Raw genomic sequence first — 26,028 nt, 5'->3', positions numbered from 1 at the left:
GAAACAGAAGGGTGTGTGTTAACTGCAGCCCTGATACGTCCTCCCAGTGGGGAGACAACCGGGTCAGGGACTTGTTCCCCATGCTTTTACTGAGCAGCTTCTGGGCATGAAGCGAGAGAGACGTGCCCCACTCTTACTCCTCGTCCTCTGCTATTTTCCCAACTAGTGACCCGGATGTTGGGTGGCCTGCAGGTGTCCTGTCAGAGGATTCACAAGGTGTCTCATGAGCCCCGCAGGGCTGGGGTCCAACAGTGAGGGGGACAGCATCTGTTCATCTGTCCACCCCCACCTAGCTCAGTCAAGCTTTCTTAAATATGTCACAGCTTCCTATATTTAATGCAGGAAAGTGCCAGGTTCAGCCTCGTGTCTAAAAGCAAACAGTTTATGTGGCCAGCACCGAATCTGTGCAAGCTCTCTGGAATAACCCAAAACAAAGCTGAATGGAGCCTGCCTGGGGACCCCCTCTTGACTAGGGGGTGACCTGGCTGAAATGTGTGCATTGTGGTGGGGGGGAGTCACAGAGAGCCTGGCGAGGGGCTCTGGGAAATTCCCCAGGAAGTCATGTGGGCCCACTTCCACCACTGCTCACTGTCCACAGCCTTAGGCACATGTGGGGTGGAGCTTAAACTCTCAAAATCATTCCAAATATATAAAAAACAGCATTCTTTTTTATAGGCATCCTGCTGGCTTCCTGTGGTCTGGCTGAAGACTTACAAAGAATTATTCTTTTCTAGCAACTGGGTTACAGTAATGAAGCCCACACTCAAACACAACTGTAGAGACCAGATAAAGGTGAGGCCCAGTAGGTTCAAGGGACTCACTTGGAGTTGGCTGGCCTGCTGCTGTCTCCACTTGATAGCAGGCTAGGAACAAAAGCATGGTTGTCCCCAGAGACCACTGACTGTCCTAGGTCCTTTCCCTAAGAACTGAGAGCAGGCAGAGGGGAGAGGAGCTCTGTGCCTTGTCTTCTATAGCACCATCGTTGGGTTTAAGTTTTACTTGACATTTACATATGAAACAAGTATTATTTTTCCAAATATTTTTCCAAATACCCCAAATTTCCCTTATTCTTTAGATGAAGCTTAAGTCATGGGACACAACCCTGCCCTTTTTAGTATTCCTTTTTCCTTACTTTTGAGAATGAGAAAAGTCTGGAAGAACAGAAGAGGAGAGGCCGCCACAACACCAGGCTGGATAGACTGGAGGGTGGAGGAGAAACTTGTCCCCAGGGAGGCACTCTGCAGAGCCAGACCCTGCATCATGGCCCCTGCATGCCCTGGGGTTCTGAAATGAGGTCAGTGGGAATGGAGGCACTCACAGGAAATACCTGCCATCTGAGGGCCTGCTGAGGTGGACACACTTTCTTTTCTTCCAGCATGCAAAGATTTCATGATTTAAGTCTGCTTTCTGACCTTGTGTCAGGGGTCTTGAGAGATGCTGGGGTTTTCCAAATGTAACATGTTTAGAAGTGCTTTATTAACACCAAAGCTCTACATGAGCATGTGGATTCATGATCATTCCTACAAATGAAAGCCTTTGCAAGAGTTCACCCACCACAGGAAGGTCCCAGGCCGGAGGCCAGGACAGGAGGCATTGCTCCTCTGCTCTTCCTGTAACTAGTTTGGGGGTCTCCCATGGCTTCTGTTCCCCCAATACATGGGCATTTGGGTAGACGGTGTCCTGGAATGGCCAAGTGGGTGAAGGCTGGACAGGGTGCTGATACCATGGGGTGGGTTTTCGGAACCTAAGCAGGACCAAGTTCAAATTACCATCTAAGGGGCTAAGGAAAAGTTCACTTCCTTCTGCCCTAGACATTAGAGCCAAAGCTGATTCTACATCCTAATGTGCACTAAGTATGGTGCAAATTTCATATGCCAAACCTCTTCCTTAAGAGGCCTTACTTCATAAGCATTAGTGGTTGGTCTGGAGCCTGTACAATGTGGGCTCTGGAGTCAGAGCTCCAGGGGCTCTGGCTCTCTGCCCTGCCACTCATGGATGTGTGACCTCAGGCATGTGACAGCTTCCAGACCTTGGCTTCCCACAATCAGGGATATTAGCACCTTGCTCATGGGGTGCTTACACTTAGCATGGTGCCTGGAGGCCAGATGTCTGGTAGCCATCATCATCACCTCTGCCATTCAGGGTTTAGGGATACTAGTGCTGGCCTTAGCACTAGTGATGTCAGTGTCAGTGCTGGCCGCAGTAGGCTGCTGGAGAAGAAAGGGGCACTCGCAGGCTTTGGGTCTGCACGCAGAAGGTGGATGTAGAAGAAGGCCCAGGGCATCTGGCCCTGGAGCAAGGTGTTAACCACCTGCCCCTCATGCTGCCTGGCCCCTGCTTCAGGTCAGTGGTGAGGCTGAAACCTGGTACTCACTTGCCTTACCGGTCTTGAGGCCCTGCTCCCTCTGGAGCCTCCAGCCAGTGGCTAGGCTTCTCCATGTGCTCCCCATCTGGCAACCCAGCTCCCCTTCCTGCTCAGGAACCCAAAAGGATCCCTGACCTCACCTTGGGCTGGGGGCTGCTCCATCCCATGGTAAGTGGCTGCCTTGGCTTGGCTTACCTCTTGGCAGTCTTGGCTGGAGCTGCGGTCAGCTTCTCAAATTCATCCTTCTCGGAGAAAATCACCACGCTGTCTGCAGATAAATGGAAAGATTGGGGGTGGGAGAAGGGAGATGGAGTCGGCCCCTGACTCTGAGCTCATCCTTCCCTGCTCACTTCCTCTTTAGCAGGCCTGACTGGTGTCTAAACCACACCACCCTCAGAGCCAAGCACAATGTGGGGGCACTGACACTTTTTCCTGCAGCTCTGTTCTACGTTGCATGGGAGCACCAGTGTTATGAGGCCAGGCTGGTGAGTGGGGCAGACAACCTCCACCCTGGAGATGGACACCCGTGCTGTGGGGGCTGTGTATGCAGACCTTGGGCCTCTTTCTTCTCCTCTTCCTTGCTCACTTGGGCTTCCACACTCTTCACTGGGTGGCTGGTGCAGCATGCTGGTTGGAGAAAGGGAAGGGTGTGAGGAGCCTGGCTCGCTGACAGGGTAAGCTGATGGAGCAGTCTGAGAGTGAGGGTTTGTGGGGTGGGTGTAGGGGCATTGGGGAGCAGTCACCTGGGGCTGAAGGCTTCGTCTTCATGATGTAGAACATGATGATGAGGACAATGGCTATGGCCATGATGAAGATGGTGGACATGGCAATGATCAGGGCTGTGGCCAGGTGCCCTTGGCCTGAGAGCTCTGCTGGAGGCAGGGAGAGAGGGCAACATAGGGCTCAGGACTCCCTACAAGAGCCCATCAGGCCGGCAGGACCTGCCCTCTGAGAAGATGGCAGTGCTCGTGGCAGGAGATGCTTCCAGGGGACCCTCGGAATCCAAAACACTTGCTTAGCCTGAGACCCAAGCTGTACAGATTTTCTTTGGGAATCATGTCAGGACTGCCCAGGAGCTCTCCTGGCTGGTCTTAACTAAGGCTGATCCAGACTTCTCTGGAACCCCATGGTTTGGGTTCACTCAGTTGTTCCTGAGGTGCTTGCTTGTGCTTCTACTACTTTGGGAGCCCTGGGTCAGGTGGGATATGGAGAGGAAGAGACCCATGAGCAAGTGTCCTGAAGACAGTTCCACCCAAGGTTTTTCTGAGGGCTAGAAATTCTATTTTTGGTTTGGCTCTGTCCTGTGTCTCATGCAATTTCAGTTGCATGTAATAATCGGAGTCTCAGGGCAAAGGTGGTACAGGTGCTGCCACACCTCTTCCTCTGTTCTATCACCTCCACCATGATTCTTCCCTGGGGCGGTTCGCCAGGCGGTTCTCAGTCATTTCCCCAGTAATGCCTGCTGTTGATACATACAATGCCCTGACGTGTGTTCTAATTCTCTGAAATCACAAGATTCCTGTTGTCATGAGGCAGGATCCAGGTTACCCACCATGGGAAAGGGATAAGATCTAAAGCACTGGGGACCATGTAAGGGAGGTGGCAGCCCTTTAGGAAGAGGCATAGAGCTTGTAGCCCCAGCACTGCCTGTTTCCACAGCTGCCCATCCTCCCCAGTGGGGTGTGTCTGCAGGAAAACTGGCCTCAGCTTGTCATGTGGGGAGTATCATTATTTGGAGGCCAGGTATGGATGATATAAATGTTGTAATATTCTCTGTGGTGTGCTATTCCTGCCTCTCACTTGGGGTCTGGAGGAAATGAGACTCATATATCCTAGCAAAGTCTTCCTGCTTTGATGCTCTGTGAAAGTACAGGTCAGGTTTGGAGAGCAATGCCAAGGCTGGCACGCTGAGTGCACTGTGGGATTTTGAAGGGCCCCCAAGCCTCACTGAGACCAGGGCCCTAAATATGCTTAAATAACAGCATTAAAACTGCCAGATGGCAGCATGAGGCCTTGATCTGAGAGAAACATGGGTCTTGGGGTCTTCTGCCCTCCTCAAGATTTTCCATCCCTAAGGGAATAGGTAGTGAAACGTAGTTACTGGAAACAAATATTAAAGTGTTGAACTCAGTAGGTTTATCTGAAAGCCAGCAACAGAATGGCTATTGCTGTCAAGCCCAGCCACGGCCAGGAAGCTGGCTCCCCTCTGAGGGGCCGCCTGTGCTCTGAGCACCACCCTGCCATCCCCGGGATGTGCTTTTCTTGCCAGCATGTTCTAAGGGGCCCAGAACACCCATGGAGAGATCCATTCCACTCCTTACAGAGATCATGACCACCTTCCTGCTACTGGGGGCACTGAGGAGCCCTACTGCTATTCCTCATAGCTGCTTCCAGCCTCCCTTTTGCTCTTATCCAAGCCCCTCATTTCCAGCTGGCTAGCTGCAGAAGTGCAATCCTTACCTTTGTGAGCGTGCTGGAAAGGAGAGAGGGTGCTGCTGCCAGAGGTGCTGGGGAAGTTGGAAGAGACTCCGGAGCTGGCTCCTGTACCTGCAATGAGAACCCAGTCACCGTGTATTCCTCGGGATGACCTGGACAAGCCCCACCTCCAAGGATGGAACGCAAGGTGTAGTCGCAGAGCCCGGAGATCTAGTATTCTAGATTATGCAGGGACTGCAGCAAGGGGCATGGGACAGGGAAACATTTTAATCTCCTAGAATGTTTCATAATCCCTAAAGAGTGTTCTGACCTCCCAAGGGTTAATCTTCAAGAGAAGACACATAGGTAAATCTGCTAAGACTAAAAAGTGGTGCCTCACCAACTCAATATTTCTATGAACAGAGGTGAAATATATACAATCTATAAAGATGAGAAAAGTACATATACTACAAGTATTACTGGAGGAAAGTAATAATTGAGAAATTTCTTCAATTACACAAAACAGAAATGTCTTTTTAATACTTTTTCTAATTATAAAAGTAATATGTTCCATTATTAAAAATCAGGAAAAAAATGGGAACACAAGAAAGAAGTAAAAGAATTGCTAGCTGAAGTTGAAAATTTGGTGTGTTTTCCTTTAGGATTTTTCTAGTATTCATTTTTTTTAATGTTTATTTATTTTTGAGAGAGTCAGCATGAGCATCAGAGGGGCAGAGAGAAAGGGAGACACAGAATCTGAAACAGGCTCCAGGCTCCAAGCTGTCAGCACAGAGCCCGACCTGGGGATCAAACTCACGGACCGCGAGATCATGACCTCAGCTGAATTCAGATGCTCAGCCGACTGAGCCACCGAGGTGCCCCTCCTAGGATTCATTTTTAAAAATACTGTGCTCAAGCAGTTTAAGAACAGAGATGAACTTTGCCTTCTTTCAAAACTGTGACTCCTAAAACTTCCCTTCTCTATTCCTTCTATCACTTAGCAGGGATGAAATGGAAGCTGGTTTTGTGACCAATTGCATCACTGAGAAATTGGTTAAAACAAAGCAAAAATGTTCTGCCACAGAAAACACAACATCCTGATAGCCAATCTTCCTGTAGGTTGGACTTGAGTTTTGCCATTAACGAAAATGATCATGTTTCAAATATGCTTCCTCTGTCTCATTTTTGTCTCTGCCAGTTCTGGAGTAATTTGTGAAGTGTCCTTGCACAATCCCAAGTAAGGGCAGGTGAACTGGCCTCTCCAAAAGTCACACACTCGGTCCCCCAGCTGGCCCAGCAAGGAGTGACACCTGCCCTGGGACCCTGGTCAGCCAGCCTCAAGGCTTTCATGAGAGCCATCTGTAACACAGTTTCTTTAAGAGAAGTCATTCAAGAGAAACCACACTCTGTAAGTGGTATTTCCAAAACTACCTGTGCACACAGCTTGGGTCAACTTGGGAGATGGGCACCACAGCCAACTGGGTGAGGAAAGTCCTGTTGAATTATCCATACATCTATGTCCAGTAAGTAGACAAGGTCACAGGAGAGCAGAGCCAGAACAAAAGAGAAAACTGCAAATACAATGGGGACAGACTGAAGATTGGCTCCTGGGGTCACTGTACTTCTGTTGGGTGCCATGGGTCTCAGGGCTGGCCTGTCACTTGGGTTTGCCAGGAATGTAACTGTTGCTGCTGGATGAGAAATGTCATCTGCAGGTGGAGGAGTCAAGAGGTGGGCTCTTTAAACCACACACCTACTGTAAGGAAGCACTGAGGGGTGTAAGGCACACATAACCCCAGCAGCCCCTGCACAGGGGCCAGCCTGGGAGCCCAAGAAGGCTTGTCAGCAAAGTTACCTTGGGGTGTGCTGGGACCACCCTGCCACCCTTCCAGCCCAGGCCAGAGCGGTCTTGCTAAATCAGACCTCTCCGCACCAGAGGTGTCTCCTGTCTGGGGATCCATCACTTCTGGAGCCCAGGGGTCTAACTTATCTGGTGCTCCTGGTCTTTGCCCTTTCACCTGGTCTCTGTCACCTGCTGTGCTGCCCCAGACATGGATGTGGCTGTGCCAGGACCACCACACAATGGATGGAGCAGTCCCCTCCCCTGCACAGGGCACTCTGAGTTCTGTGGCTCTGGCTTCTCTCCTCTTTCTCAACTGCTGGTTATGGGGATCACTTCTTAGCTCTGCCATTACAAGAAGGGGGCATGCTGAGGGGTGCACGGGGCACCAAGGCAGCAGGCCCATCTGTGGTGCCCAGCTCTGCACACCACCATGGGCTACCCTTGTGTTAGTGCAGACTGCAGAGCTGACCTGCTCAGAATGGAGGTGGCCCGCACCTTCCTCCCCCACCATCCCCAAACTTTTTAGCCTTTTCACCTGACCTCAGAACCAGTGGCCTCTCAGGAAGTGCTGGTGGGAAGGTGCACCCCCTCTCCGTCTCCCTGTGAGGGCTATGTGCACATGGCAAACCCTGGGGCTGGGGGCTCTGCTGTGTGCCCCTCGCAGGCCATGCGGCTCCCCTTCATCATGGTAAGGGGCCTTCAACTGCATCCAGTCAAGTAGGAAAAGCAACATGGGGCATGGCTTTAAGCAGAACCCAATTTCTTTTTTGAAAGCAAACAGGACACTGAAAATAAAGCTAATCTATCTGTTTGGTAAGGGGCTGAAAGGAGTTTAAGCTATTCATCAGGAAAAAAAAAATACCCATGGGCTCTGTTTGTGGATTTGTCATCTTTGTCTCTTCTTGTCCCTTTCTGCCAGGGCTTGCCGGCCAAGGCTGGGTGACAGAGTCTGGGGTTAGAGGCACAAATGTGCCCAGGCCTGTGGTCCAGGGAGGAACAATGAGAACAGCCCAGCCACACACAGACTTGTGAGATGCCTTTGCACCCGACTGGCAGGACTGCTCACACAGCGCCATCAGCAAACAAGGTGTCCAGGCTACTGCATGTCAATAAAACACATCTCACTACACCCAATGGACAGCTCCTGAACTCGGTCAGGTGGCAAGGTGGGCCCTGCCTCCACCCTGGTTCACTAGACGTTCCCCCAATTGAGCTCTAGCCAGTGTCAAATGAATGGCCCTGGCCTGCAGGTGCTGGGCGGGGTGTTCTCTGGCTGTTCAATGATCCCTGAGTCTACTAGAAAAATGTTCTGTTCTGAGCACATCCCAGGGAGAGAGGGAGGGTAGGCAGGAAGGCTGCATGATTAGAGGTTTATCTCTGTGGGTAGGTGCCCTGAGTACAGCAGGCCACCAGGCCACCAGGCCACTGCATGGCAATTTCCCTATTCCAGATTCCCCTTTGGTCTAATGAGGGTTAACTCAGTACTGACACAAGTATTTGGTGTCCGGGAGGTTTCTCTCCACTCCAACACATGGCACATTTTGGGTCCACTTGGCCTCCTCAGAATGGATTGTTAGGTGAACATATTTCTCAGTAGTTTCTGTCGGGTGGCCAACTACTGGTCCATCTTACACAGCATAATGCTCCCACTGGAGCCTAGCTTTGAATAAGCAGAGATAAGTCCTTTACACACAGAGTCAGAGAAGTAGATGAAAACCGTAGGCCCAGAAAATCGGCAGACATCTTCACACAAGGTCTATATTAAAATGAAAGCAAGTGGGTCCTGGCTCTGCTTAGCTCACTGGTGTGTTCGGGGCAGACTGACTTGGACTGTAGGTAGGGGAGGTGGGGGTTCTACACGGTGTAGGCCCATTTTCCTCAAGAGGATTTTGAGAACTGTAAGCCTGTGGCTCAATGCAATAATACCTCTATTCAATGTGATGACAGGACTTACGGGGCCTTTGAGGTTTGTTAATCCACACAGTTTATAAATATGCCGTATGTGTTACAGACTGCTGGTCTTCTCTGCATAGGGCAAACAGGTTGGATTTTCAGGAGTGGTTTGTTTGATTCTTAGAGCTGTCGGCGCAGGTGCCCCCAGGATGCTGTGTTGGCCCAGTGCCCCCCAGTGGCGGAGCCTGGAACAATGGGCAAAGCTGCTGGAAACTTGGCAGGAGGGTGTCTCCAGGATCTCCCTGGAAATGCAGTCTAGGAACCCACCCCAGACCTGCCTTGTTGGGATCTCTTTCTTAGCAGGACTCTGTGATGGATGTACACATTCCAGTTTGAGAGACACTGTGTTAGAAACAGCTGGCCGCTGGCATTTGGGAATGCCACAGCTCCACATTTAGTGGGCATTGCATGATGGCATCTGAATGAAACTTGCCACAGCTTTCCTAAGCAGAATTCTCCAAAACAGACTCTGGTTGAGTCTATCCTGGACCCGATGCAGGGCTTGTTGTCACGGAGGAGGGATAATAAAAATGAGGACATTGGGGCAAGTGAGGACCCAGCGCCGGACCTGCCTCATTGGTCCCTCCAGCATTCTGTGAGGGTGGGCTCCTGTTGGTCTGGTCCCACTGGGGCAGGTGGGGGACAGAAAGTCAGTGTGGGCTACCTGGGGTGGGGCCACGCTCACCCATTGGGCTGTGGAACTCTGCCATCTGCTCCCTGAGCACCCTGTGTGGTACTGGGTGGACTCATCATCCATGGTTGATGCACCATCCCTCACCACATCTTATGACACAGATATCCACATTTTAAGGATGAGGAAACTAAGGCATAAAGTTAAGTAACTTTCCCAAGAGGGGAAACTCATAATGAAACCCAAATCTTCCTGGCTATGGCACCAGGCCATCTCTGTGTTATCACACCACAGATTCCTTTATGAGGCAGCCCTCAGGCATGAGTTCTTCAGAATGTGCGGGAAATAAAAACAGACAGTGCTGGTTCACCAAGTGAATAGTGCTCTTTGACTTGGGCTTCTTCTCTTTTTTCCATCTGGTGCTGATTTGCCAGCGCCCAGATAGGGATGGGATTGGAAGTGACTGCGGTCATTGCTGCATCTGGAAGGAAGCTGCACACTTTCCTATGGGCAGGTCACAAGCAGGGGAGGAGGGGAGGCTCCTCTGGGGGTGCTCTGAGCATCCATGGGCCTCCCTGTTGCACTCTAGTTGGTTTAGAGAGGAGTCCTCATTTGCACTTGCTTTGTCCTTTCAATACTGCAAGTATTTTGTGCACGTAGGTCAGCCCTATTGGCATACTGAGAGGATATTAGTTTCTCAATTATACAGGAGAGAAAACAGATGGAGGGTGGTTCCTGGCTTGCAGGGTTTTTCATAGTCCCTGAATACCAGGCTCCACAGTAACGTCCACTAATTTCTGTTCTCATGAGAGAGAACAACTGGCCCAAAGGCAAGATGATCACAAACAATGGCCCCTTCACCCTACATTTCATAGAGCTGTGTAGGGAAGATGCTTCTGTAAGATGGAAGAGGAACCCCTGTACAGAGAGAGGGGGAGTGCCCTAGAGGGTGGGGGGAGATGTGACAGCTCCTGGCTGGCCTTCTCTGGTATGGTGTCTTCCAGACTCCTGCATGGGTGTCTTTCAGGGGGCTCCTGTCACCTCTGGCCAGCTCCAGGTCTGCATTATATGCTTTGCCCAGGGTCCATGCCAGGCTCTCTGACCACAGGTTTGCACACTCTGCTACTCACTGACTCTGGGTAGTTTCATGCAGCAAGTGCCCAGGTAAATCACATCAAAACTAGAGGGAGCGTCTCAGCGTGGAGGCAAAGGAGTTCTTGACCACTGACTGTAGGCTCAGGAAAGGCAGCACCTGATGGGACTGGGACAGCCAGCCAGTGATGTCAGGATCCTGAAGAATGAGGCTCCACTGACTCTCCTGGCTCTCCTGGGGTGGAGCTGTTGAAGGCAGCCCTATGGATTTGAGTCCCAGGGTCTTCATGGAGGCTGTGGTCACAACCAGCTTTTCTGATTCTTATTGGCTGCTCCTGAGCAGGACCCTTGGTTTGAAAGATCTCGGGACTGAAGCTTGGTGCAGGGGGAGGTGCAGACCCCATAGCTGGAGAGAGAAACTCTCACATGCACACTTGAAACCGTGACCCAGACAGGGCTCCATTCACCATGACACCCCACAACCTAGCTGGTTACCTCTCCCCATTTTCCAGATTGGCAGACAGAGGTCTGGAGGCTTGCCCCTTGACTCTTGGCTTCAGTGTCTTTGCTGGCCTCTTTTAGGGCTGGATGCTATGAACCCACTACAAGGCCTTACTGGAAGCTGGTTTTCAGTTAAGCAATTCAGGGCTGGGGGCTGGGGAAAGGATGCACTTATTTTCAAAGTGTCGAGGGCTCAGGGGCTCTGCTTTCTCTCCCCGTGTGATGGACCCCATTGTTGGACGGCAAGAGGAGGGAGGCACCCCTCCCCTGCCTCAGAGCTCTTTCAGCCATCTGGCTGGTTATGGAAGGCCTGGGCAAGAACAAACCTCATGTGTGTGAGCTTGTTTTCCAGGTTCTTCAGGCAAAGAGACTTTTCTGCATAGGTGGGGGAGTGCCTCACATCTTCCCAGTGAGAACTCCATCCCAGAACTATCTGGTATTGAATTAGTTGGGATCCTCTAGCAGGAGGCAGTGGCATGGCGAGCAGACTTCACCACGGGACCTGCTGGAAGCCTGGAGCCCTTGGCCCTCCCCTAATTTGTGAATTAATGAGCATGTGGCTGGGTACAAAGCTTAGCTTTAAAGATATGCAAATCCATTACTGCCAGTGCATCTACTGAAGTTATCTAGGAAAGAGGGGTGGCCCCCCAGGGGCAACCTGCCACATGCCCACCTGCCCACTTGGGCATCTCCTCCCCCTGAACCATAAGGTGCGGGCGGGGGGCGCGGTATGGAGTGGTGCTCCTTGTTTGCTTCTCTCCTTCCCTCCCTCCCACTGCTCTTAAGGGCAGGACCTTGTTCTACTCCCCTGGGCAGGAATATTGTGAGAACATGGAGTGGGGGAGAGGCAGGGTCCCCGCACAGCCCCTCTTCTGCCCTGTGGTAGGAGTGGGCCTGGGGGAGAGCAAGGAAGGGCTCCTGCAGCCCAGGGACAGCTGTCCACCCACTCTCTTCCATGGCGTCTCTCCAGACCATAGATCCAAGGGGCCACATGCTACATTCTCTGGAGCAGAGGTCCCTGGCCCTTCCTCACAGATACATGCAGTGAGAATCAACCAGAATGAGAAGGGGAAAGAGACAGCTTAAGGTGGGACTCTGAATCTGCGAGCCTCACTGATTACATGGGCTTTGTGGAGTCCAGTTCATTCACTGTGACTGCTCCTCATCTTTCCCTTGGTCTCATCTGGTTTGAAATGTATATACAAGAACTTAAAATTGTCTAGTACTTTGCAGGACTTTGCAAAAATACCTTGGCAACTGTGATCTCATTGGTCTTTCCAATAATTGCATGAGATGGAGGGTTCAGATTTTAAAGCCCCATGTCACAGATGACAAAACTTGTTCAAGGTGTCAGGTGACTGACTCATGGTTCAGCTATAGCAGACTTCCCTTCAGGGACCTGCTGCCTGACTGGCCAGGCCATGGGAGCATTTTTGTTTATGCCTTCACTGTATTCATCTGCCTAGGTGCTGGGACTGGCTTATTTTTACAATACCGCATAACAAGAGATACCAGTGCTGAAGCAGCAGTGTTCCAATGGAAGGACAAGGGTACTCACATTCCTTGGTGTTAGGGGGTGCCAGGAGGCAGGAGTAGCAGACCATGCCGTAGATGTTCCTGGGTCTATTTTCCAACATGTAGTAGCTACAGGGAGGGCGAGACAAGACAAAGCAGACAGGTGAGCCAGGTGTCACCACAAGCAAGTACTGATCACTTGGCATGCCCGTGATTCAGGCATGATCCAAGCATGATCAAAGTGTAACCAAAGTCAGGGATGAGACACATGCCATGGGAATCGGGAACCCTCAGAAATAGCAGCCCATTTTGACCACTGAGTTTCTCTGGGAGTTTTCAGCATGTCTTGAAATGGAAAAACAGTTTTTCCAATAATAGGCCACTTTGGGCCTTTAAATCTCCTTTCCTTTTTAATTGTTTTCACTGATGAATTTGTTGTGTGTGTGTGTGTCCTCATCATCTTCATCCACATCATTGACCAAAGCATCTGTGTGCCTACCACATGTAGACCCTGATTAGCTCTCTGGGAGTTCCAGCCAGCGAGCCAGATCCCCCTGGAGGAGGAGCTTTCCCCCCTCAGCAAAAGTCTGTCTCAGAACCTCTAGCCTGGCAGGATTACTAGCAAATATGTCTATAAACCCCTACGATACTGGCACCTCACAGACCTTCTGCATGCCTGCTAAGATTGAACGGAGCTGGCTGCAGTGGACAGAAAGCAGCAATGTCTAGAGAGGTCAACGCAGAAGGCCTTAGGGTTGGCCTGACATACAACCAGGTCATAACTGAAATTCCTTTGTTTCCACCTCAGGAAGCACCTGACTCAGACGCTGCATAAGCTCAAGTGTTCGCACTGGGGTGGCATGTACTGAATGAAACAGAGAAATCATTCACAATAAGACTGTGAAGTCGTTTACCCCATTGATGCCACGTATTTTGAGCCTCCCAGTGTCAGTGTGCCAGCCCTGATGACCACGCTAGCCTGCGGAGCTCTGTACCCTGAGTCAGGACCCCTTGGACCTGGCGATCCTCACCTCCGGTGCTCACAGCTCTGGCTCCTTTCCACATGCAGACTTTGGCACCTCTCTTGGCATGTGCCTGCTTTTCATAAACACACATTCAGCGGTGATCATGAAACCATTTATCACATCATGAGAGGTTGATTAAGTAACGTGAGCTGGTGCCAACATTTTTCCTTATGATTTCAAGAGATGAAAAATCCCTCTTCACTATTGGCTTTTTCCATGGTTGGTTTTTAATCTCTTTCTTATTAGCCGTGCACACCCAGGCCCCACTGATGGCAGGGTAGGTGGCAGCATGGCAGGGGTGCTGGGGTTGTCTTTGGACTCCAGCGCCATGAGCTGGACCATTACCAATAACATTATGATCATAATTGCCTGCCCTTCCTCAGGGCCTTTTATCCTCAGATCCCTGTGTATCTCATAAACATTAATTAGTCAATCTTAAAACAGCCCTCAGAGAAGCCACAACAGCCAGTTTTACAGTTAAGCCTTCTGGAAAAAGCCTCTCTCAAACAAATATTCTGCCACTCTCCATAAGGCATCTGTGCCTGGGATGCAGGAAGTGACAGTGGGGCCTATGGAGCATCTGCTCCCAAGAGGTGGCACGTGTCTGTGTGTGGCCTCATGAGGGTGACAGGCTTCAGGCCAGCCCCCTGATTTCTAACATCCAGACCCACTGTTGGCACTTGGGGCTCTGAGTTAGTCCTCACCTCCCCTTCGGGCACATTCTTCTGCTGGATCAGGACTGTTGGTGTGCCTGGCCTGGGAGTCCCTCAGGGCCAGCCTTGCTCATATTCCTACTATCTGTGCAGGGCACTGAGGAGGCATGGTTCTAGGCCAACATTGGTTGGAAAAATCAAATGAACAACACTAAGTTCTCCTCCACAGAAGTTCAAAGTTCACAGCCTGACGAGGGCCCTGAGGGCATTCTGTGCATCTTTCTTCCTCCCTTTTAAAAAAGAAGCAGCACAGCTAAACCTACCCTGTTTGACACCTGAGCTCTGAGCTCTGTCTGAGATGAAGAGCCGCAGCTGCCCAGCAGGTGGAGAATGCCTGGGCTTAGAACATGGCTCCCTGATAGGTCTGCGGGGCCGCCACGCTCTGTGCACACTTGGGGGAGGGTCTGCTGCCCTTCCTCGCACACAGTTCCTTCTCGCTTTCATCCCAAGCAGGGGGCGGGGGGGGGGGGGTCTGTCTGACTCCCATGGGGGCTCGGCAGGGCTGCAGCAGGGCCTCCTGTCCTGACGCTGTGTCTGGACCAAGCTGTGTGACATATTAAATAACGTAGCCAAGAAACAAAATACTGAAAGGTAATACATCGAAAAAAATAAATTGGTTCCAGAGGAACTTCCCAGCCTGAGTCGGCATGTGAACTGCCTCTCGCATTTCCAGGCATGTACCACTGCCCAGAACATTGTCAGGTGTGAGGGTTTCCTCTTCAGGGCTAACCTCAGCAACTCGTGCTGCAGCTTACACCCAAACCTCTCAGTCTGGCTACACAGGAGTGGAGAATCATCGCTGGGCTGCTTCTATCTGACAGATTCCCATCAGCTTGAAGCTGGGTGTTCATTCAGGGGTCTGTGTCCCTGCCACAGAGTATTGGATCCCTCTTTCTGTAGAGGCCTGATTTCCTACACTTTGATCTATGTTTTGACTTTTCTTAGTTCTTTTTTGTTTTTTGTTTTTTTCCTCAAGGGTTGATTAAGGTAAGGAGAAAGATAAAACGCAGTTCAAATGGGGCCTCTAGAATCTTCTATGAAGGGGTTGACTTATTCCATGTCAACAGATATATAGATTTCCCCCAAAGATTTCCTTTCCTCAGGGCTCCTAAGCTTGTAATGGATGTGATGGAGCCATTGGATGTTGTCATCCCACACAATGAGGCACGTAGAACCGTGTCCTTCACCTGGCCCTCCAACAACCCTAGAATGCCTTATTTGAAGGGAATGGATGTGGACTGGAAACCGGCCAACAGAGGGTAAGATGGGCCACTGCCAGCCATGGATAAGACGCTGCTCTGGCAGGGGGTGGGGGTGGGCTATGAAATAAAACCTCCATGTCTTCCTCTTCTCCTGATTTGTTCCCTGTCCTCCCACACAGCATTTCTCAACAGGAAAGCCATGTATGCTCATTGTTCTGCCAGCATCTCAGCAGCATACTGACGCACAGCAGAGAGGGCAAAGAATAAGGGGAGCGTGCCTGCCAAACCACAAGGGGGGCAGGGCCAAGGGAGCCTATGGTGTTAGGAAGACAAATCCGTGGCGGCCTGCATTGTGGCCTGGCAGCCACATGGACTCCATGAAAACAGCCTTTCACTGAGTGAACAGTGCCAGCTTACCCAGACTCCTGGTAACCCTCCCCTGTGACACAGAGCATGAGAGCCTCATTTGTTCTCTGGGCCTATGGTGGGTAACAGGAGACGGGAGGTCCTGAGGCCCTGGAGCCTTCCCCTGACAAGCACAGTACTCTATAGAGTCCCTCTGAGGAGGCTGGGGGACCAGAGATAAAGTAGGGGCCTTCTGCTACAGTGGCCTTGGGGTTGGGAGTGACTTATTTGAATGGTCTGTCACACTACAGGGCCAAACTGGAAACCAACTACATCTTCATATCTGTGAAGGATGCAGTGAGATGAAAGTCGAGACGTATCTCCGGCACAGTGGCCTTCATCCACTCAATGAGTGCCCTGGGTGATTCAGTCAAGGTGTGGAAGAAGGAGGTCACTGTTCCTATGGAGCAGGGAGCGAGTTACTCAAGACTTCAGAGCTCGGAAGACCCTTTTAAGAGTACAGATGCTGGCTTCCCCATTAATCTACAGATGGTCATTCTTATCTTTTGAAGCCTTCTAGAAGCAGGGCACTCACAACTATTCCACTGGTAATCTTTCTGGTAAATATATTGGGACCAAGGAAATTGTCTTCACTGCCACAGAACACCCTTTCTAGTGACCAAGCTGGCACCTGCTTACAGGACAAGGTTATTTACTGCATTGGTTCCCGGGCTTGTGCTTTCTGGCTAGAAAGTCTTTGTAGCCTAAAGATAAGAATGAAACAGGCTGCTCAATGTGCATTATCATTGCCCCTTCTAGATCATCTGTAATTATGCCATGGCTGAATCTCAGAGACCACTGTGGGATGCATGTATGGTCTGGGCCACTTCTGGGACAAAGCCAGCAATGCTGTGAGTGAGGCTCCATTCTGCATCTACCCATGCTCCCCTTCTGTTTCACTGGAATAGCCTGTCTGGACAACACCATTAATGCAGAGATGACTTGCAGATCCCACTTGAACTTCATACCTGTTTATCCATCTCTGTGTCAGCTTGGTCTGGATGTTACAACCACCTCAAATCACACACACACCTCTTCCACCCTCTCCTCACCTTCCCTCCAAAATTCCTCCTCCTCCAGTATCCCACCTCTTAGCAAGTGGGTCTCACTGTCCACACAGCTGGCCAAGGAAGACATCTGAGATTCCTTTTCAAAATATACTTCCCCCACCCCCCACGCCCTTGGTCTGCAACTCCGGTCAATGCTATCTTCCAGTGAGCTCTCATGTTTCCTCTCCCTCCAATTTCTAAGGCTCCCACTTTGCCCCAGTTCTCACAACACCCCTGGGCTCCTGTGTCTTCCCTACACAGCACATTTTCCTCATTGTTGCCAAAAGGATCTTCCAAGGTACAGTCCAATTGTGTCCTATACCAGCTTAGAAGTCTGCGTGGTGGTCTGCTTCCACACTGAGCTAACGACCAGTGTCTTCAACATCGTTCTCCAGAGCCATTTTCCCTCTGGCCCTGCCCCCCTCTCTGGTTTCTCCACAACCCCTGGGCATGCCTCCTCTGCAGCCACAGGGGCCCTCAGCTCCACATCTCACCAGGTTTCTTGCCCCTTTGAGCTTTGCCCTGAGCATCTTGGAGAGCTCTGTCCTAATTCTTAGCCTGACTAACTCCCACCTTCCCAATGTCACCCTGAGAAGTCTTCTAAGACCCCTTCCGACCCACCACCCCAACCATGAAGCGAGGGGTCCTTCCCGGACTTCTAGAACACCGTGTACACCTACCATACTATGCTGTGGTTACCGATTTTCTTGTCTCCTTCACAGAAAAGTGTCTTTCCTCTTTGCCTCACTAGTGCCTACCTAGTAGGCTCTGACTTCACAGGTTTACTAAAACAAATGCAGAAGCGGTTATGCTAGGTCGTGAATGCCAAGTCAGATTCTCACCCTGAGAGACTGTGAGAATAAGTTGAAATTTTGCAAAGAGGGTTATTTACTTTCCAAGGTGAGCATGGCAAGGTGTGCACACTTTTCCTTGGCACACTTATAGTTAATCCGTGAAACTCTGTGTATCTTTCATGAATTATGTATCTGCACCAATAAAAACCAGTGAAGATGAAGTTCCAGGAAGCATATATATTTTCAGAGACTAGTTCTAGTCACCTAATGTGAAGAGCATACTGAATTTGTCTCATTCAAGCATGGCGTCTGTGCAGAGCAGTCCTTCAATGGATGTTTGTACCATTGGGTGGGAATGCATTGATTCTGCTTCTCCTAACATGTTCCTTTTGGTGGAGCCCCCACAACACAACAGCCTCAACAATTAAATTAAAGACTGTCACCTATAGAACTTTTATTTTTATCACATTTTTTAAGAGAATAGTCTAATATCTTCCCTGTGTATTACCTGATTTTTTGCATATTGAAAAATAAGGTTCTGTAATAAGATTCCATGTTTTCTTTATTAATTTGACCAATATGTTTGAATCATACTCTGTGTCAGGGACACTGACATAGAGTTGTCAAGCAGATATTTGGAAATGAAGGTCTGTAGCTCTGGAGGTAGGTCTGAACTGAAGACAGAAAATGGGAGAGACTAGGGCTGGGGGATGGTCCCTAGTAGAAAGATGGTGGTGGAAGCCACGGGAATCAATGCTTCTCAGTCACAAATTTGAACTAAGGTCAATTTCTGTAATTTTAAAAGATCTCCTCATTTTAAAGAGTTATTCACTTTCAATCTATTCTGAAGTTGGTGGGTCTTTATGCCTTCCTTATACTTCCTTCTTCTTACAGACTAATGCCTGGTGTTCTTGTTTGGATATATCCTCCTTGTTTTCTTTCTCCTCTTAATCCAAGACAGAGATCTAGAAAGATAATGTGCACAAATGGGTTGCAAAGTATAGTGTGCTATTCAAAATGCCACTATTACCATGACCACCATCATTATCATCACTACTACCATCATTACTACCATAACCTCCATCACCACCACCTCTATCACCACCACCCTCATCATCACCACCACTCCCTCCATCATCACCACCTCCACCAACGCCACTGTCTCCATCATCCCCACCACCTCTATCATCACTGCCACTGTCTCCATCACTATCACCACCTCCATCATCACTACCACCACACCACCTCTACCACCTGTACCACCTCTACTACCACGCCGCCTTTGTCACTGCTTTCAGTTTTATCTGTAACCCTTGCAAGCATTGTGCTATGTGGCCACTAGAGGGAGGCAGCAGCAACAGCCGTGGCTTGGTAGATCTGAGTGTCAAGATTGCACTTTGCTCTCCTAGGCAGAACTTGCTAATGTGTCCTGCCTGTAAGAAGGAAGATTTTATCCTTCTGTCTTTCACACTAACTGCATTTTCACTTTGCTTTTATGGGATAACTTTTGATAAATAACAGAATTGTGGTGGAATTATAGGCACCAAATGACTCACATATTCCTTAGTAGGAATATGTACCCTCAGATTTTTCCAGAATACTAAAAACACTAAATTTAATCAGAATTTTAGTTTTCTTTTCTCCAAAGCATTCCACATGTGTTATCTTATAGTAAGTATTCAACAAGTTTGTTTGTTTTGGGTCATCAGAAGATATTATTATGATGAACATCCACTTAAGAGATCTGGAAGCTGAGCCTGGGTGGGCTGCCCATCCTCTGAAAGATGTGGGACTCACCATCCTAGACCCTGTGCTTCCTGACTCCAGACACATGCCCTCCTCCTTGCTGAGCTGCTCCTTATAGAATGGGCAAATGCAGGAGTGATGCTACGCTACAGCCTGAGGTGCTCACATTCAGGGCTTTCTGCACAAAGTGTCCTGGGGTGTGGTCTGGTAGCGGCCATGCTTACCCAGGAAGACACGGCCCGCACTCAGCATCATTCTCCATGTCCCCTGGTGTCAGCACGGTGGCCCGGAAGAAGCCCTCACAGTCTTTGTGACGCCTGCATATCTGGTAGCCTCCTTTGGAAAACTTCTCCGCTGGGCAGGGGACGCAGCCATAGTCCTCATCTTTGGTGCCATAACCACAGGACTGGCCAAGAAACCGGACAGAGGATACAGGTGAGTACAGCAGCCACACCCACCACGACTGGGCCTTCAGTCCTTGGGGGCACCAGCACACCAGGCACAGTGGGTGAATTGGGCACACTGCGCACAATGGGCACACTAGCTGTTTCCAGAAGCTTCTCTTGCTAGGCTTTGGCTTCCTGATCTGCCTTAACTGCAACCCCCCTGCATCTCCAACTCTGAGCTTCTTTCCCCAGTGCTTCTAGGCTTTAGACACTGCCCCTCTCCCAAGGGTTTCTGAATAAAGGCAGCCAGCTAAAGGGATAACCTGCCAGTGATGCAGCCTGTGGCATCTGATGTCCTCAGCTCTGTACAAGAACCGTGAATGCTGACACTGTGGGTGTTTTGCTCAGCACTTAACAGAACAACATAATGAGGCTTTCCCAAAGAAGAGGGGCACTGCAGCACTCAGGAATCAGTATGCCATTCCTGGAGGACATCAGTCATCCTCCAATCCAGATGGCTTGAAACCTATTTGATCAAAGAAGAGTAGGAAAGTAATCATCCTCTAAAAAACTAAAAACAGGTCCTCAGAAATCTGTAACAAGTGCTCGGCCATCTCCCTTGCCAGGGAGACACCGTTTCTGTGCTCACTGCTGCTTCAACCCTTTAATTGTGACATCTGAGGACTATAGACGACTAGCCTGATTTAGCTTAGGAACCACAAGTAGAGTGATACAGATGAGGGCAACACTCATGTGATAGAGAGTGCCAGGCCCAGGCACAGCCAGCAGGGGCCTTACCAGGTAGGGCTCCTCTCCCGGGCCACACTGGGGACACTCGTGGCACAGTCCCGTGGTCTGGTTGTAGTACTCATTCTCTCCGCAGTTGGAGTATTCTGCTCTGGCTGAACACAGCAGTGACACCTGCCACAAGAAAGGGGGTCCTTTTGGCCTCTGTGCCTCCTTGGAGACACACTCAGGTGTGAGTACCCCATGCACGTGTTGCAGAGGAAGGAGTCTGGGTGTGGGGGCCTGCTACTACTCATGTGGTACCAAATCCTAGAAACTGCAACTAATAAACTGGGCAGGCCAACCCGCTTCCCACCAGCTCGTCTCACTCCTGCATCTCCTTTACCCCTCCATCAAAACTCCATCCCATCTTTGAGGCCTGCTCCAAACTCTCTTCACCCATGAAATCTTGCTTCCAGCCTCTCTAAGGTTATGGATGAGGCAGCCCTCTTCCTGGAGCCTCTAGAAGGGCAGGTTTCAGTCACATGCAGCCTCTCCTCTTTGGGGAGTCCCATGATGGGGGCCTGGATCTTTCTCAGCTATAGGACCACAGGCATGGTGCTCACCACATAGGCACTGGGTTACATAGACTGCAACACAAGGAAGCATTTAAAGACCCCTAGAAAGAAAGCTACTGAGGAGAAGTCTGATTTGGACTGGGTGCTGCTCAGTGCTTTGCACTCTCAAAAGAGCCTGGTGAAGCAGGTGCCGTTAGCATTAATCCCACTGCACAGCTGCGGAAACTGAGGTGTAAGAGGCCAAGGGACTGGCCTACAGCAGTGTGGAAGGTGAAGGAGCTCCCACTGAACCTCCTCCCAGGCCACACTGCAGGTGCTCCGCAGGGTGAGGGTGCACTTACCACCAGGACAGGGAGCCAGGGCATCTGCTTGCAGTCTCCCACGTGGGCCATCTTCTCCTGGGGCCTTGCCTGAAAGACACACTTCATGGCACCCCGGTGCCTGCAGGGCCTGAGCTGCCCCAGCACTGGCTGGCCATAGCCCAGCCCCCACCCTCAGTCTGGCTGCCTCCACCATGTCCCACTGGGTGTGAGGGGCCTCCCTGCAAGCGAGGCAGGAAATGAATGCACCCTAAAAGAAAAGGCAGGTTTTAAGCTGAGCCCCAGGCCACTTGGACTGACTCCATCCATGGCTCTCCAAGTATCACCCCTCCCCCCCCCCGCACCAAGGACAAAAGGTCCAGAGTGCACTGAGAGCCAATTATAGAAGCCAGGGCAATGGCGGATGGTTCACCTGCTCACAGAGTCTGAGGAAGCCTGGCTTTACACAGTGTGTCAAGGGGTACTCAGGGCTGGTCCTGACCTTCCGGCTCCAGAGCAGTCCTGGAGATGGTGGCAGGATAGCCTCTCCCCCAAGCCCTCTGCCCTCTCTCCCTGCCCCACAGTCAGACTCTTCTTGTCTCTGTTAAGAACAGTTGTTGTCAGAGTGATTAAGGACTCAGCGCATGAGTCCAACCACTTAATTTTATAGCTGAAACAATTGAAGCCCAGAGAGGGTAGTGACATGTCCAGGGGCACACAGCCACTAAACAGACAGAGGGTGGCTACAGCCCAGGTGTTTAGATGCTTTCACCAACTGCTAAATTAATGCACTGCTTTGAAGGAGGAGGTATTGTTTTTCACTTTTCCATTTTCAGACTGTGAGGCCTGTGTTTCTAACTGAAAGCAGTCTTACCTGGGAGCCTGACTATACAAAGACATGGGACGTGATACACAGAAGTAGGTCTGGAGTGATATTCACTAAATTTTCAATAAAGATTTTTTTTGGCAGGAGTGAAATAGGGTGGGAATGACTATGGACTGTGGTGGGTTATGGGGAACGCTCCCTTTCCACACATTTCCTAGTGTCAGAATGATGTGAACTTTGTGACCAGGAAAAAAGGCAATAAAGACATTTCACTTTGGGAAGAAGCATCTGATTACTCTGAGAACAGGCTGAGAAGGATGTTCCAAGGGTGATTCCAGAGACAGGGGCCCACTGGCTACTACTGTGTCAGTAAGGGGAATGGGGCAGGGCCCTGGGGGGCTTGGCTCTTTCCAGCATCTTGTCCCTGCTTACCTTGAGGTGTCTTCACTTGTGAATAACATTGGTAGGGAGGCTTTGGGGAAGGCTTAGGTTTCCAGAATCTCTTGAAGAGATACAAAAGCTGCCTCTTCTCTCTTTCTACCACGCTTGCTGTCTTGCAATTCAGTGCCACATTTACTTTTGAGACACACTAAATGAACTGAGGCAAGATTAAAGCACCCAGCCACCCCAGCAGTGAACTTCTGGGTGTTTTCCTTCTAGCAATGGAGCAAGCTGGGACAGGCAGGGAGGGAGGCAGAGGGAGGCCCCACCTGCAGTCCTGCCAGGTGGGGAGGGTAAGGTACAAACTCCCAACCAGATCTTAGGAACCAACTCCCTGCCTGCCACCCCAGCTTCATTATGGTGGCAGCCCAGCCTTTGCTTCAGGATGGTGGGTAGCAGAGATGAGTTTGCACTGGGTCTACAGACGGGGCAGCGGCTCTTCCCAGAAGAGCTGCAGCCCTGGAGGCCTTCCAAGAACAATACTAAGGGTTTCTAATGTAATTGACTTCCAATTATAGCTGAGCCTGGGAGGGCTTCCCTGTAAATACTGAGAAGGGCTGGGCTGGGTGCACCGGAGTGTCAACCTAGAGCATTTATTGAAAGGCTCGTTAAAGATGTTCCCAGGCCAACCCAAGAAGACAGAAAAGAAAAACAAATACACACGGCAAAACAAAGTCTGTCGTGTTGGATGCATTTATGCCATGATTACCAGTTCTCAAAGAAGGTAACGGGGTGGGGGGAGGAAGGCAAGGGCAGCCCTCTGGTTAGGGTTCCATTTCCAAGGTCTGACTTCCCTTGAAGCTCTGCACGTGGGAGCTGGCCTGGCCTGGGAGCAGGTGGGGCCCAAGCTGTTCCCAGAAGTGACCTCCTGGTTTTTACTTTGGGGACCCCCAGTGCCCTGATCAGGGCAGCACCCTTGCCCGCCAGCCGTCAGAGGTGACAGTGGAAGGAGCTGAGCCCCTATAGCTCCAACAGTGATGGAGAAATGGAGGTGTCCCCAAAACATCTCTTCCCACAGGTGAATCCAGCCACCACCCAGTCTCATGGCCACGATTTTGTTTCCTAGTGCCTGTGGCCACTTTCATGATAGCACGGAGACCCATGGCCAGGTGAGCCCTTTTCAGGAAAGCTCTGCCCACACAGCCCTCATTCACTGCTTCTCCTGCCTTCCACGGACTCTACTGTTCCTTCCTCAGCACCATATCCTCCTAGAACAACAACACTACAATGGAAACAACAGCTGATGACTGTGGACCTCTGACCCCTCCCCAGGCACTGCTCTGGCTTAACTCTCACCACCCCAGCACAAGCTCTAACTCAAGGGTCAGTGAGAACAGGCTGGAACTGTGGGCCCACATGCAGAGACGAGTGTGGCTAGGATTACTGGCCTGTTTGTTTCCTTTCCATTCTGTGACCTCAGCCTGCAGTCCCAGACCTGCTGTTAACCAAATAGGAAAAAAAGGGTAGTGATTAAGAGCAAAGGCTGAATCACATCTTGGCAAGTTATGTAGCCTCTCAGTGCCTCAGTTCCCTTATCCATAAAACAGGCATAAGATGAATGCCTACTTCATATGGGGAGGAAGGGAGGCCTGTGTATTCCCAAACTTGAACTTAGCCTCCCCTGCTGTGACCACGACCTTAGCTCCAGCCTCGGCATTTCTGGCACATGGTTTCCCTATAACATCCTCACTTTATGGCAAGACTTTGGCTAACACCAAGCAGGCTGACCTCTGGAGACCTGGGCTGGAAGGATGCTCTGGGAACAGCGGTTGGGACCCTGCTTCACAGTGCTCCTGGGAGAGCTTGGTGCTTAACACAAAACCAGAAGATTCAGGATGGCTCTCAGAGGTGTGGCCCTTAAGAAGCTTGTGGTTTATTAACCAGGAGGGTTGGATGGAGCTGAGATATATCAACTCTGGGATGTTGTTCAAAACTACGAAGGCTCTCCAGTCCTGGGCTAGAGCTGGGGGGCTCACAGAATGAGGCCCACCTCCTGCTCTCCAGGTGACTGGAGAGTTAAGGGGCCAGATGGTCACCCACACGTTGGGGGCTAGAGGTCCAAGATGATCAGGGCATCCTGTGGTGTGCAGGGAAGGTGTCTGATTTGCAGTGTTTGACTATTTTAGTAAAATAAACACTCTCACCATGGCCATTTCAGCTGCTGATTGAAGCCACCCATGAAGACCACTGACTGAGAAGAAGTTTTGGAGGGGCAGCTGGCTTGCACCCTCAGAGGCACCTGATCCATTTTTGAAGAGATCAGGGCAGGCAGAGTCTCACGTAGGTCCTAAAAAGTAGGTAAAAGTTCGCTTGGAAAGAGGTGGGAAAAAGGTCTCCTAGGAAGTGGAAATAGGGGGCCCAAATGGCTGGAGGCAAAGCCACGGCTGGACCAGAGGGCTGAGCATGAGGTCAGATGACATCATCAGGTTGCCATGGGTCTCACACAAAGGCTGTGCGATGCAATGAGAGAGTGGCGGGACCAACTTGCCATTGCAGTGACAGAAGAGGCCAACTCTGGCAAGAAGTGTATGTCGTAATGCCACCCAACACACACACACACACACACACACACACACATGCCCCAAAGCACGTGAAACAATATTTATACTTACCGAACACAATGGACTGTGATCTACTCCATCCTACTATTTTTATTCCAACAGAACAATGGCAGTGGTTGTAGCCCAAGACAGCGATCAGGAAAACCATCACTGGGACATGATCAGTAATCTGAAAACCACTGGCTTAGACAGGACAAGGTAGGAGGGAGGAAGCCTGAAAGATGCTGATGGTGGCCTGACCTTAGGGGGTGAGAGGGTGGAGAGGAGGGCCTGGAGGGGCCAGGACTAAGGAAACAGAGCACCAAGGTTGACCCATGTCTCCGTTTGGCTGCTGGGTGCATGGGAGGCATGTGAAGTTCTTCCTGAGTTGGAATGAACACAGGTGGGAGATGTCACAACTGTGAACACATTGTAGAACCTGGAGGGCCTCCAAGAGGAGGCAGCCTCTGGCAGCTGCACACATGAGTTGAGCTTGTGAGAAATATCTGAGCAAGGGAGAGACGTGGCTGTCACAGTGTCAAGGCAGCCTGAGTTCTATTGGTCCATCCCTTGCTGTCATGTGGACAAGGACTTGTTCATGAGAAAAAGCCCTGGTCTAGGCCTCGAGGAGGGGTGGAGACCCCATTCTCAGGTGCCTTCTTTTCTCTGGATAGATAAGTGCCAGGCTGGAGACTGTTGGATCACTTCCTTTGCTCAAGGAGACTTTCTGGAACTCAAGAGAAAGCCAGGGTTCCTGCAGATGGGGAAGCACATCCTTCTTTGCCCACAGGGAAGGAAACCAGGGGCCAACAGACACCACATCTGGCAAAAACAATAATGAACATTTGCAACTTTTCTGTAAGGTGGAAATTATTTCAAGATAGAAACTAAAGAAGAGACACCACATTCCAGCACACGGCTTCACCTCTAAATGCAGTTAACTTGAGAGGTGAAGAAGAGTCTTGCTTGTTTGGATATACATT

At 50.5% G+C, this 26,028-nt stretch overlaps 1 protein-coding gene across 3 annotated transcripts in view; it reads right to left on the bottom strand.

Annotated features, from left to right (window-relative positions):
• Positions 1-26,028, bottom strand: part of EDAR (ectodysplasin A receptor) — an 88,520-nt gene that overhangs the window by 8,754 nt on the left and 53,738 nt on the right. Inside the window, exons 2-9 of one of the 3 annotated variants that reach the window (XM_045443726.1) lie at positions 21,281-21,349; positions 20,434-20,556; positions 19,474-19,655; positions 12,359-12,444; positions 4,826-4,912; positions 3,109-3,237; positions 2,918-2,992; positions 2,561-2,633 (exon numbers count right to left, since the gene is read on the bottom strand). In XM_045443726.1, coding sequence (XP_045299682.1) covers positions 2,561-2,633; positions 2,918-2,992; positions 3,109-3,237; positions 4,826-4,912; positions 12,359-12,444; positions 19,474-19,655; positions 20,434-20,556; positions 21,281-21,331 — 806 coding nt within the window. In that variant the 5' untranslated portion in view covers positions 21,332-21,349. The remainder of the gene's footprint in view (positions 1-2,560; positions 2,634-2,917; positions 2,993-3,108; positions 3,238-4,825; positions 4,913-12,358; positions 12,445-19,473; positions 19,656-20,433; positions 20,557-21,280; positions 21,350-26,028) is intronic. The other 2 variants (XM_045443727.1, XM_045443728.1) reach the window with 2 other exon arrangements.

The sequence above is a fragment of the Leopardus geoffroyi genome, chromosome A3 (genome assembly GCF_018350155.1).
Source record: "Leopardus geoffroyi isolate Oge1 chromosome A3, O.geoffroyi_Oge1_pat1.0, whole genome shotgun sequence".
NCBI lineage: Eukaryota > Metazoa > Chordata > Mammalia > Carnivora > Felidae > Leopardus > Leopardus geoffroyi.
The sequence above is the reverse complement of the archived record's forward strand: the minus strand, read 5'-3'. Positions and strand labels throughout refer to the sequence as shown.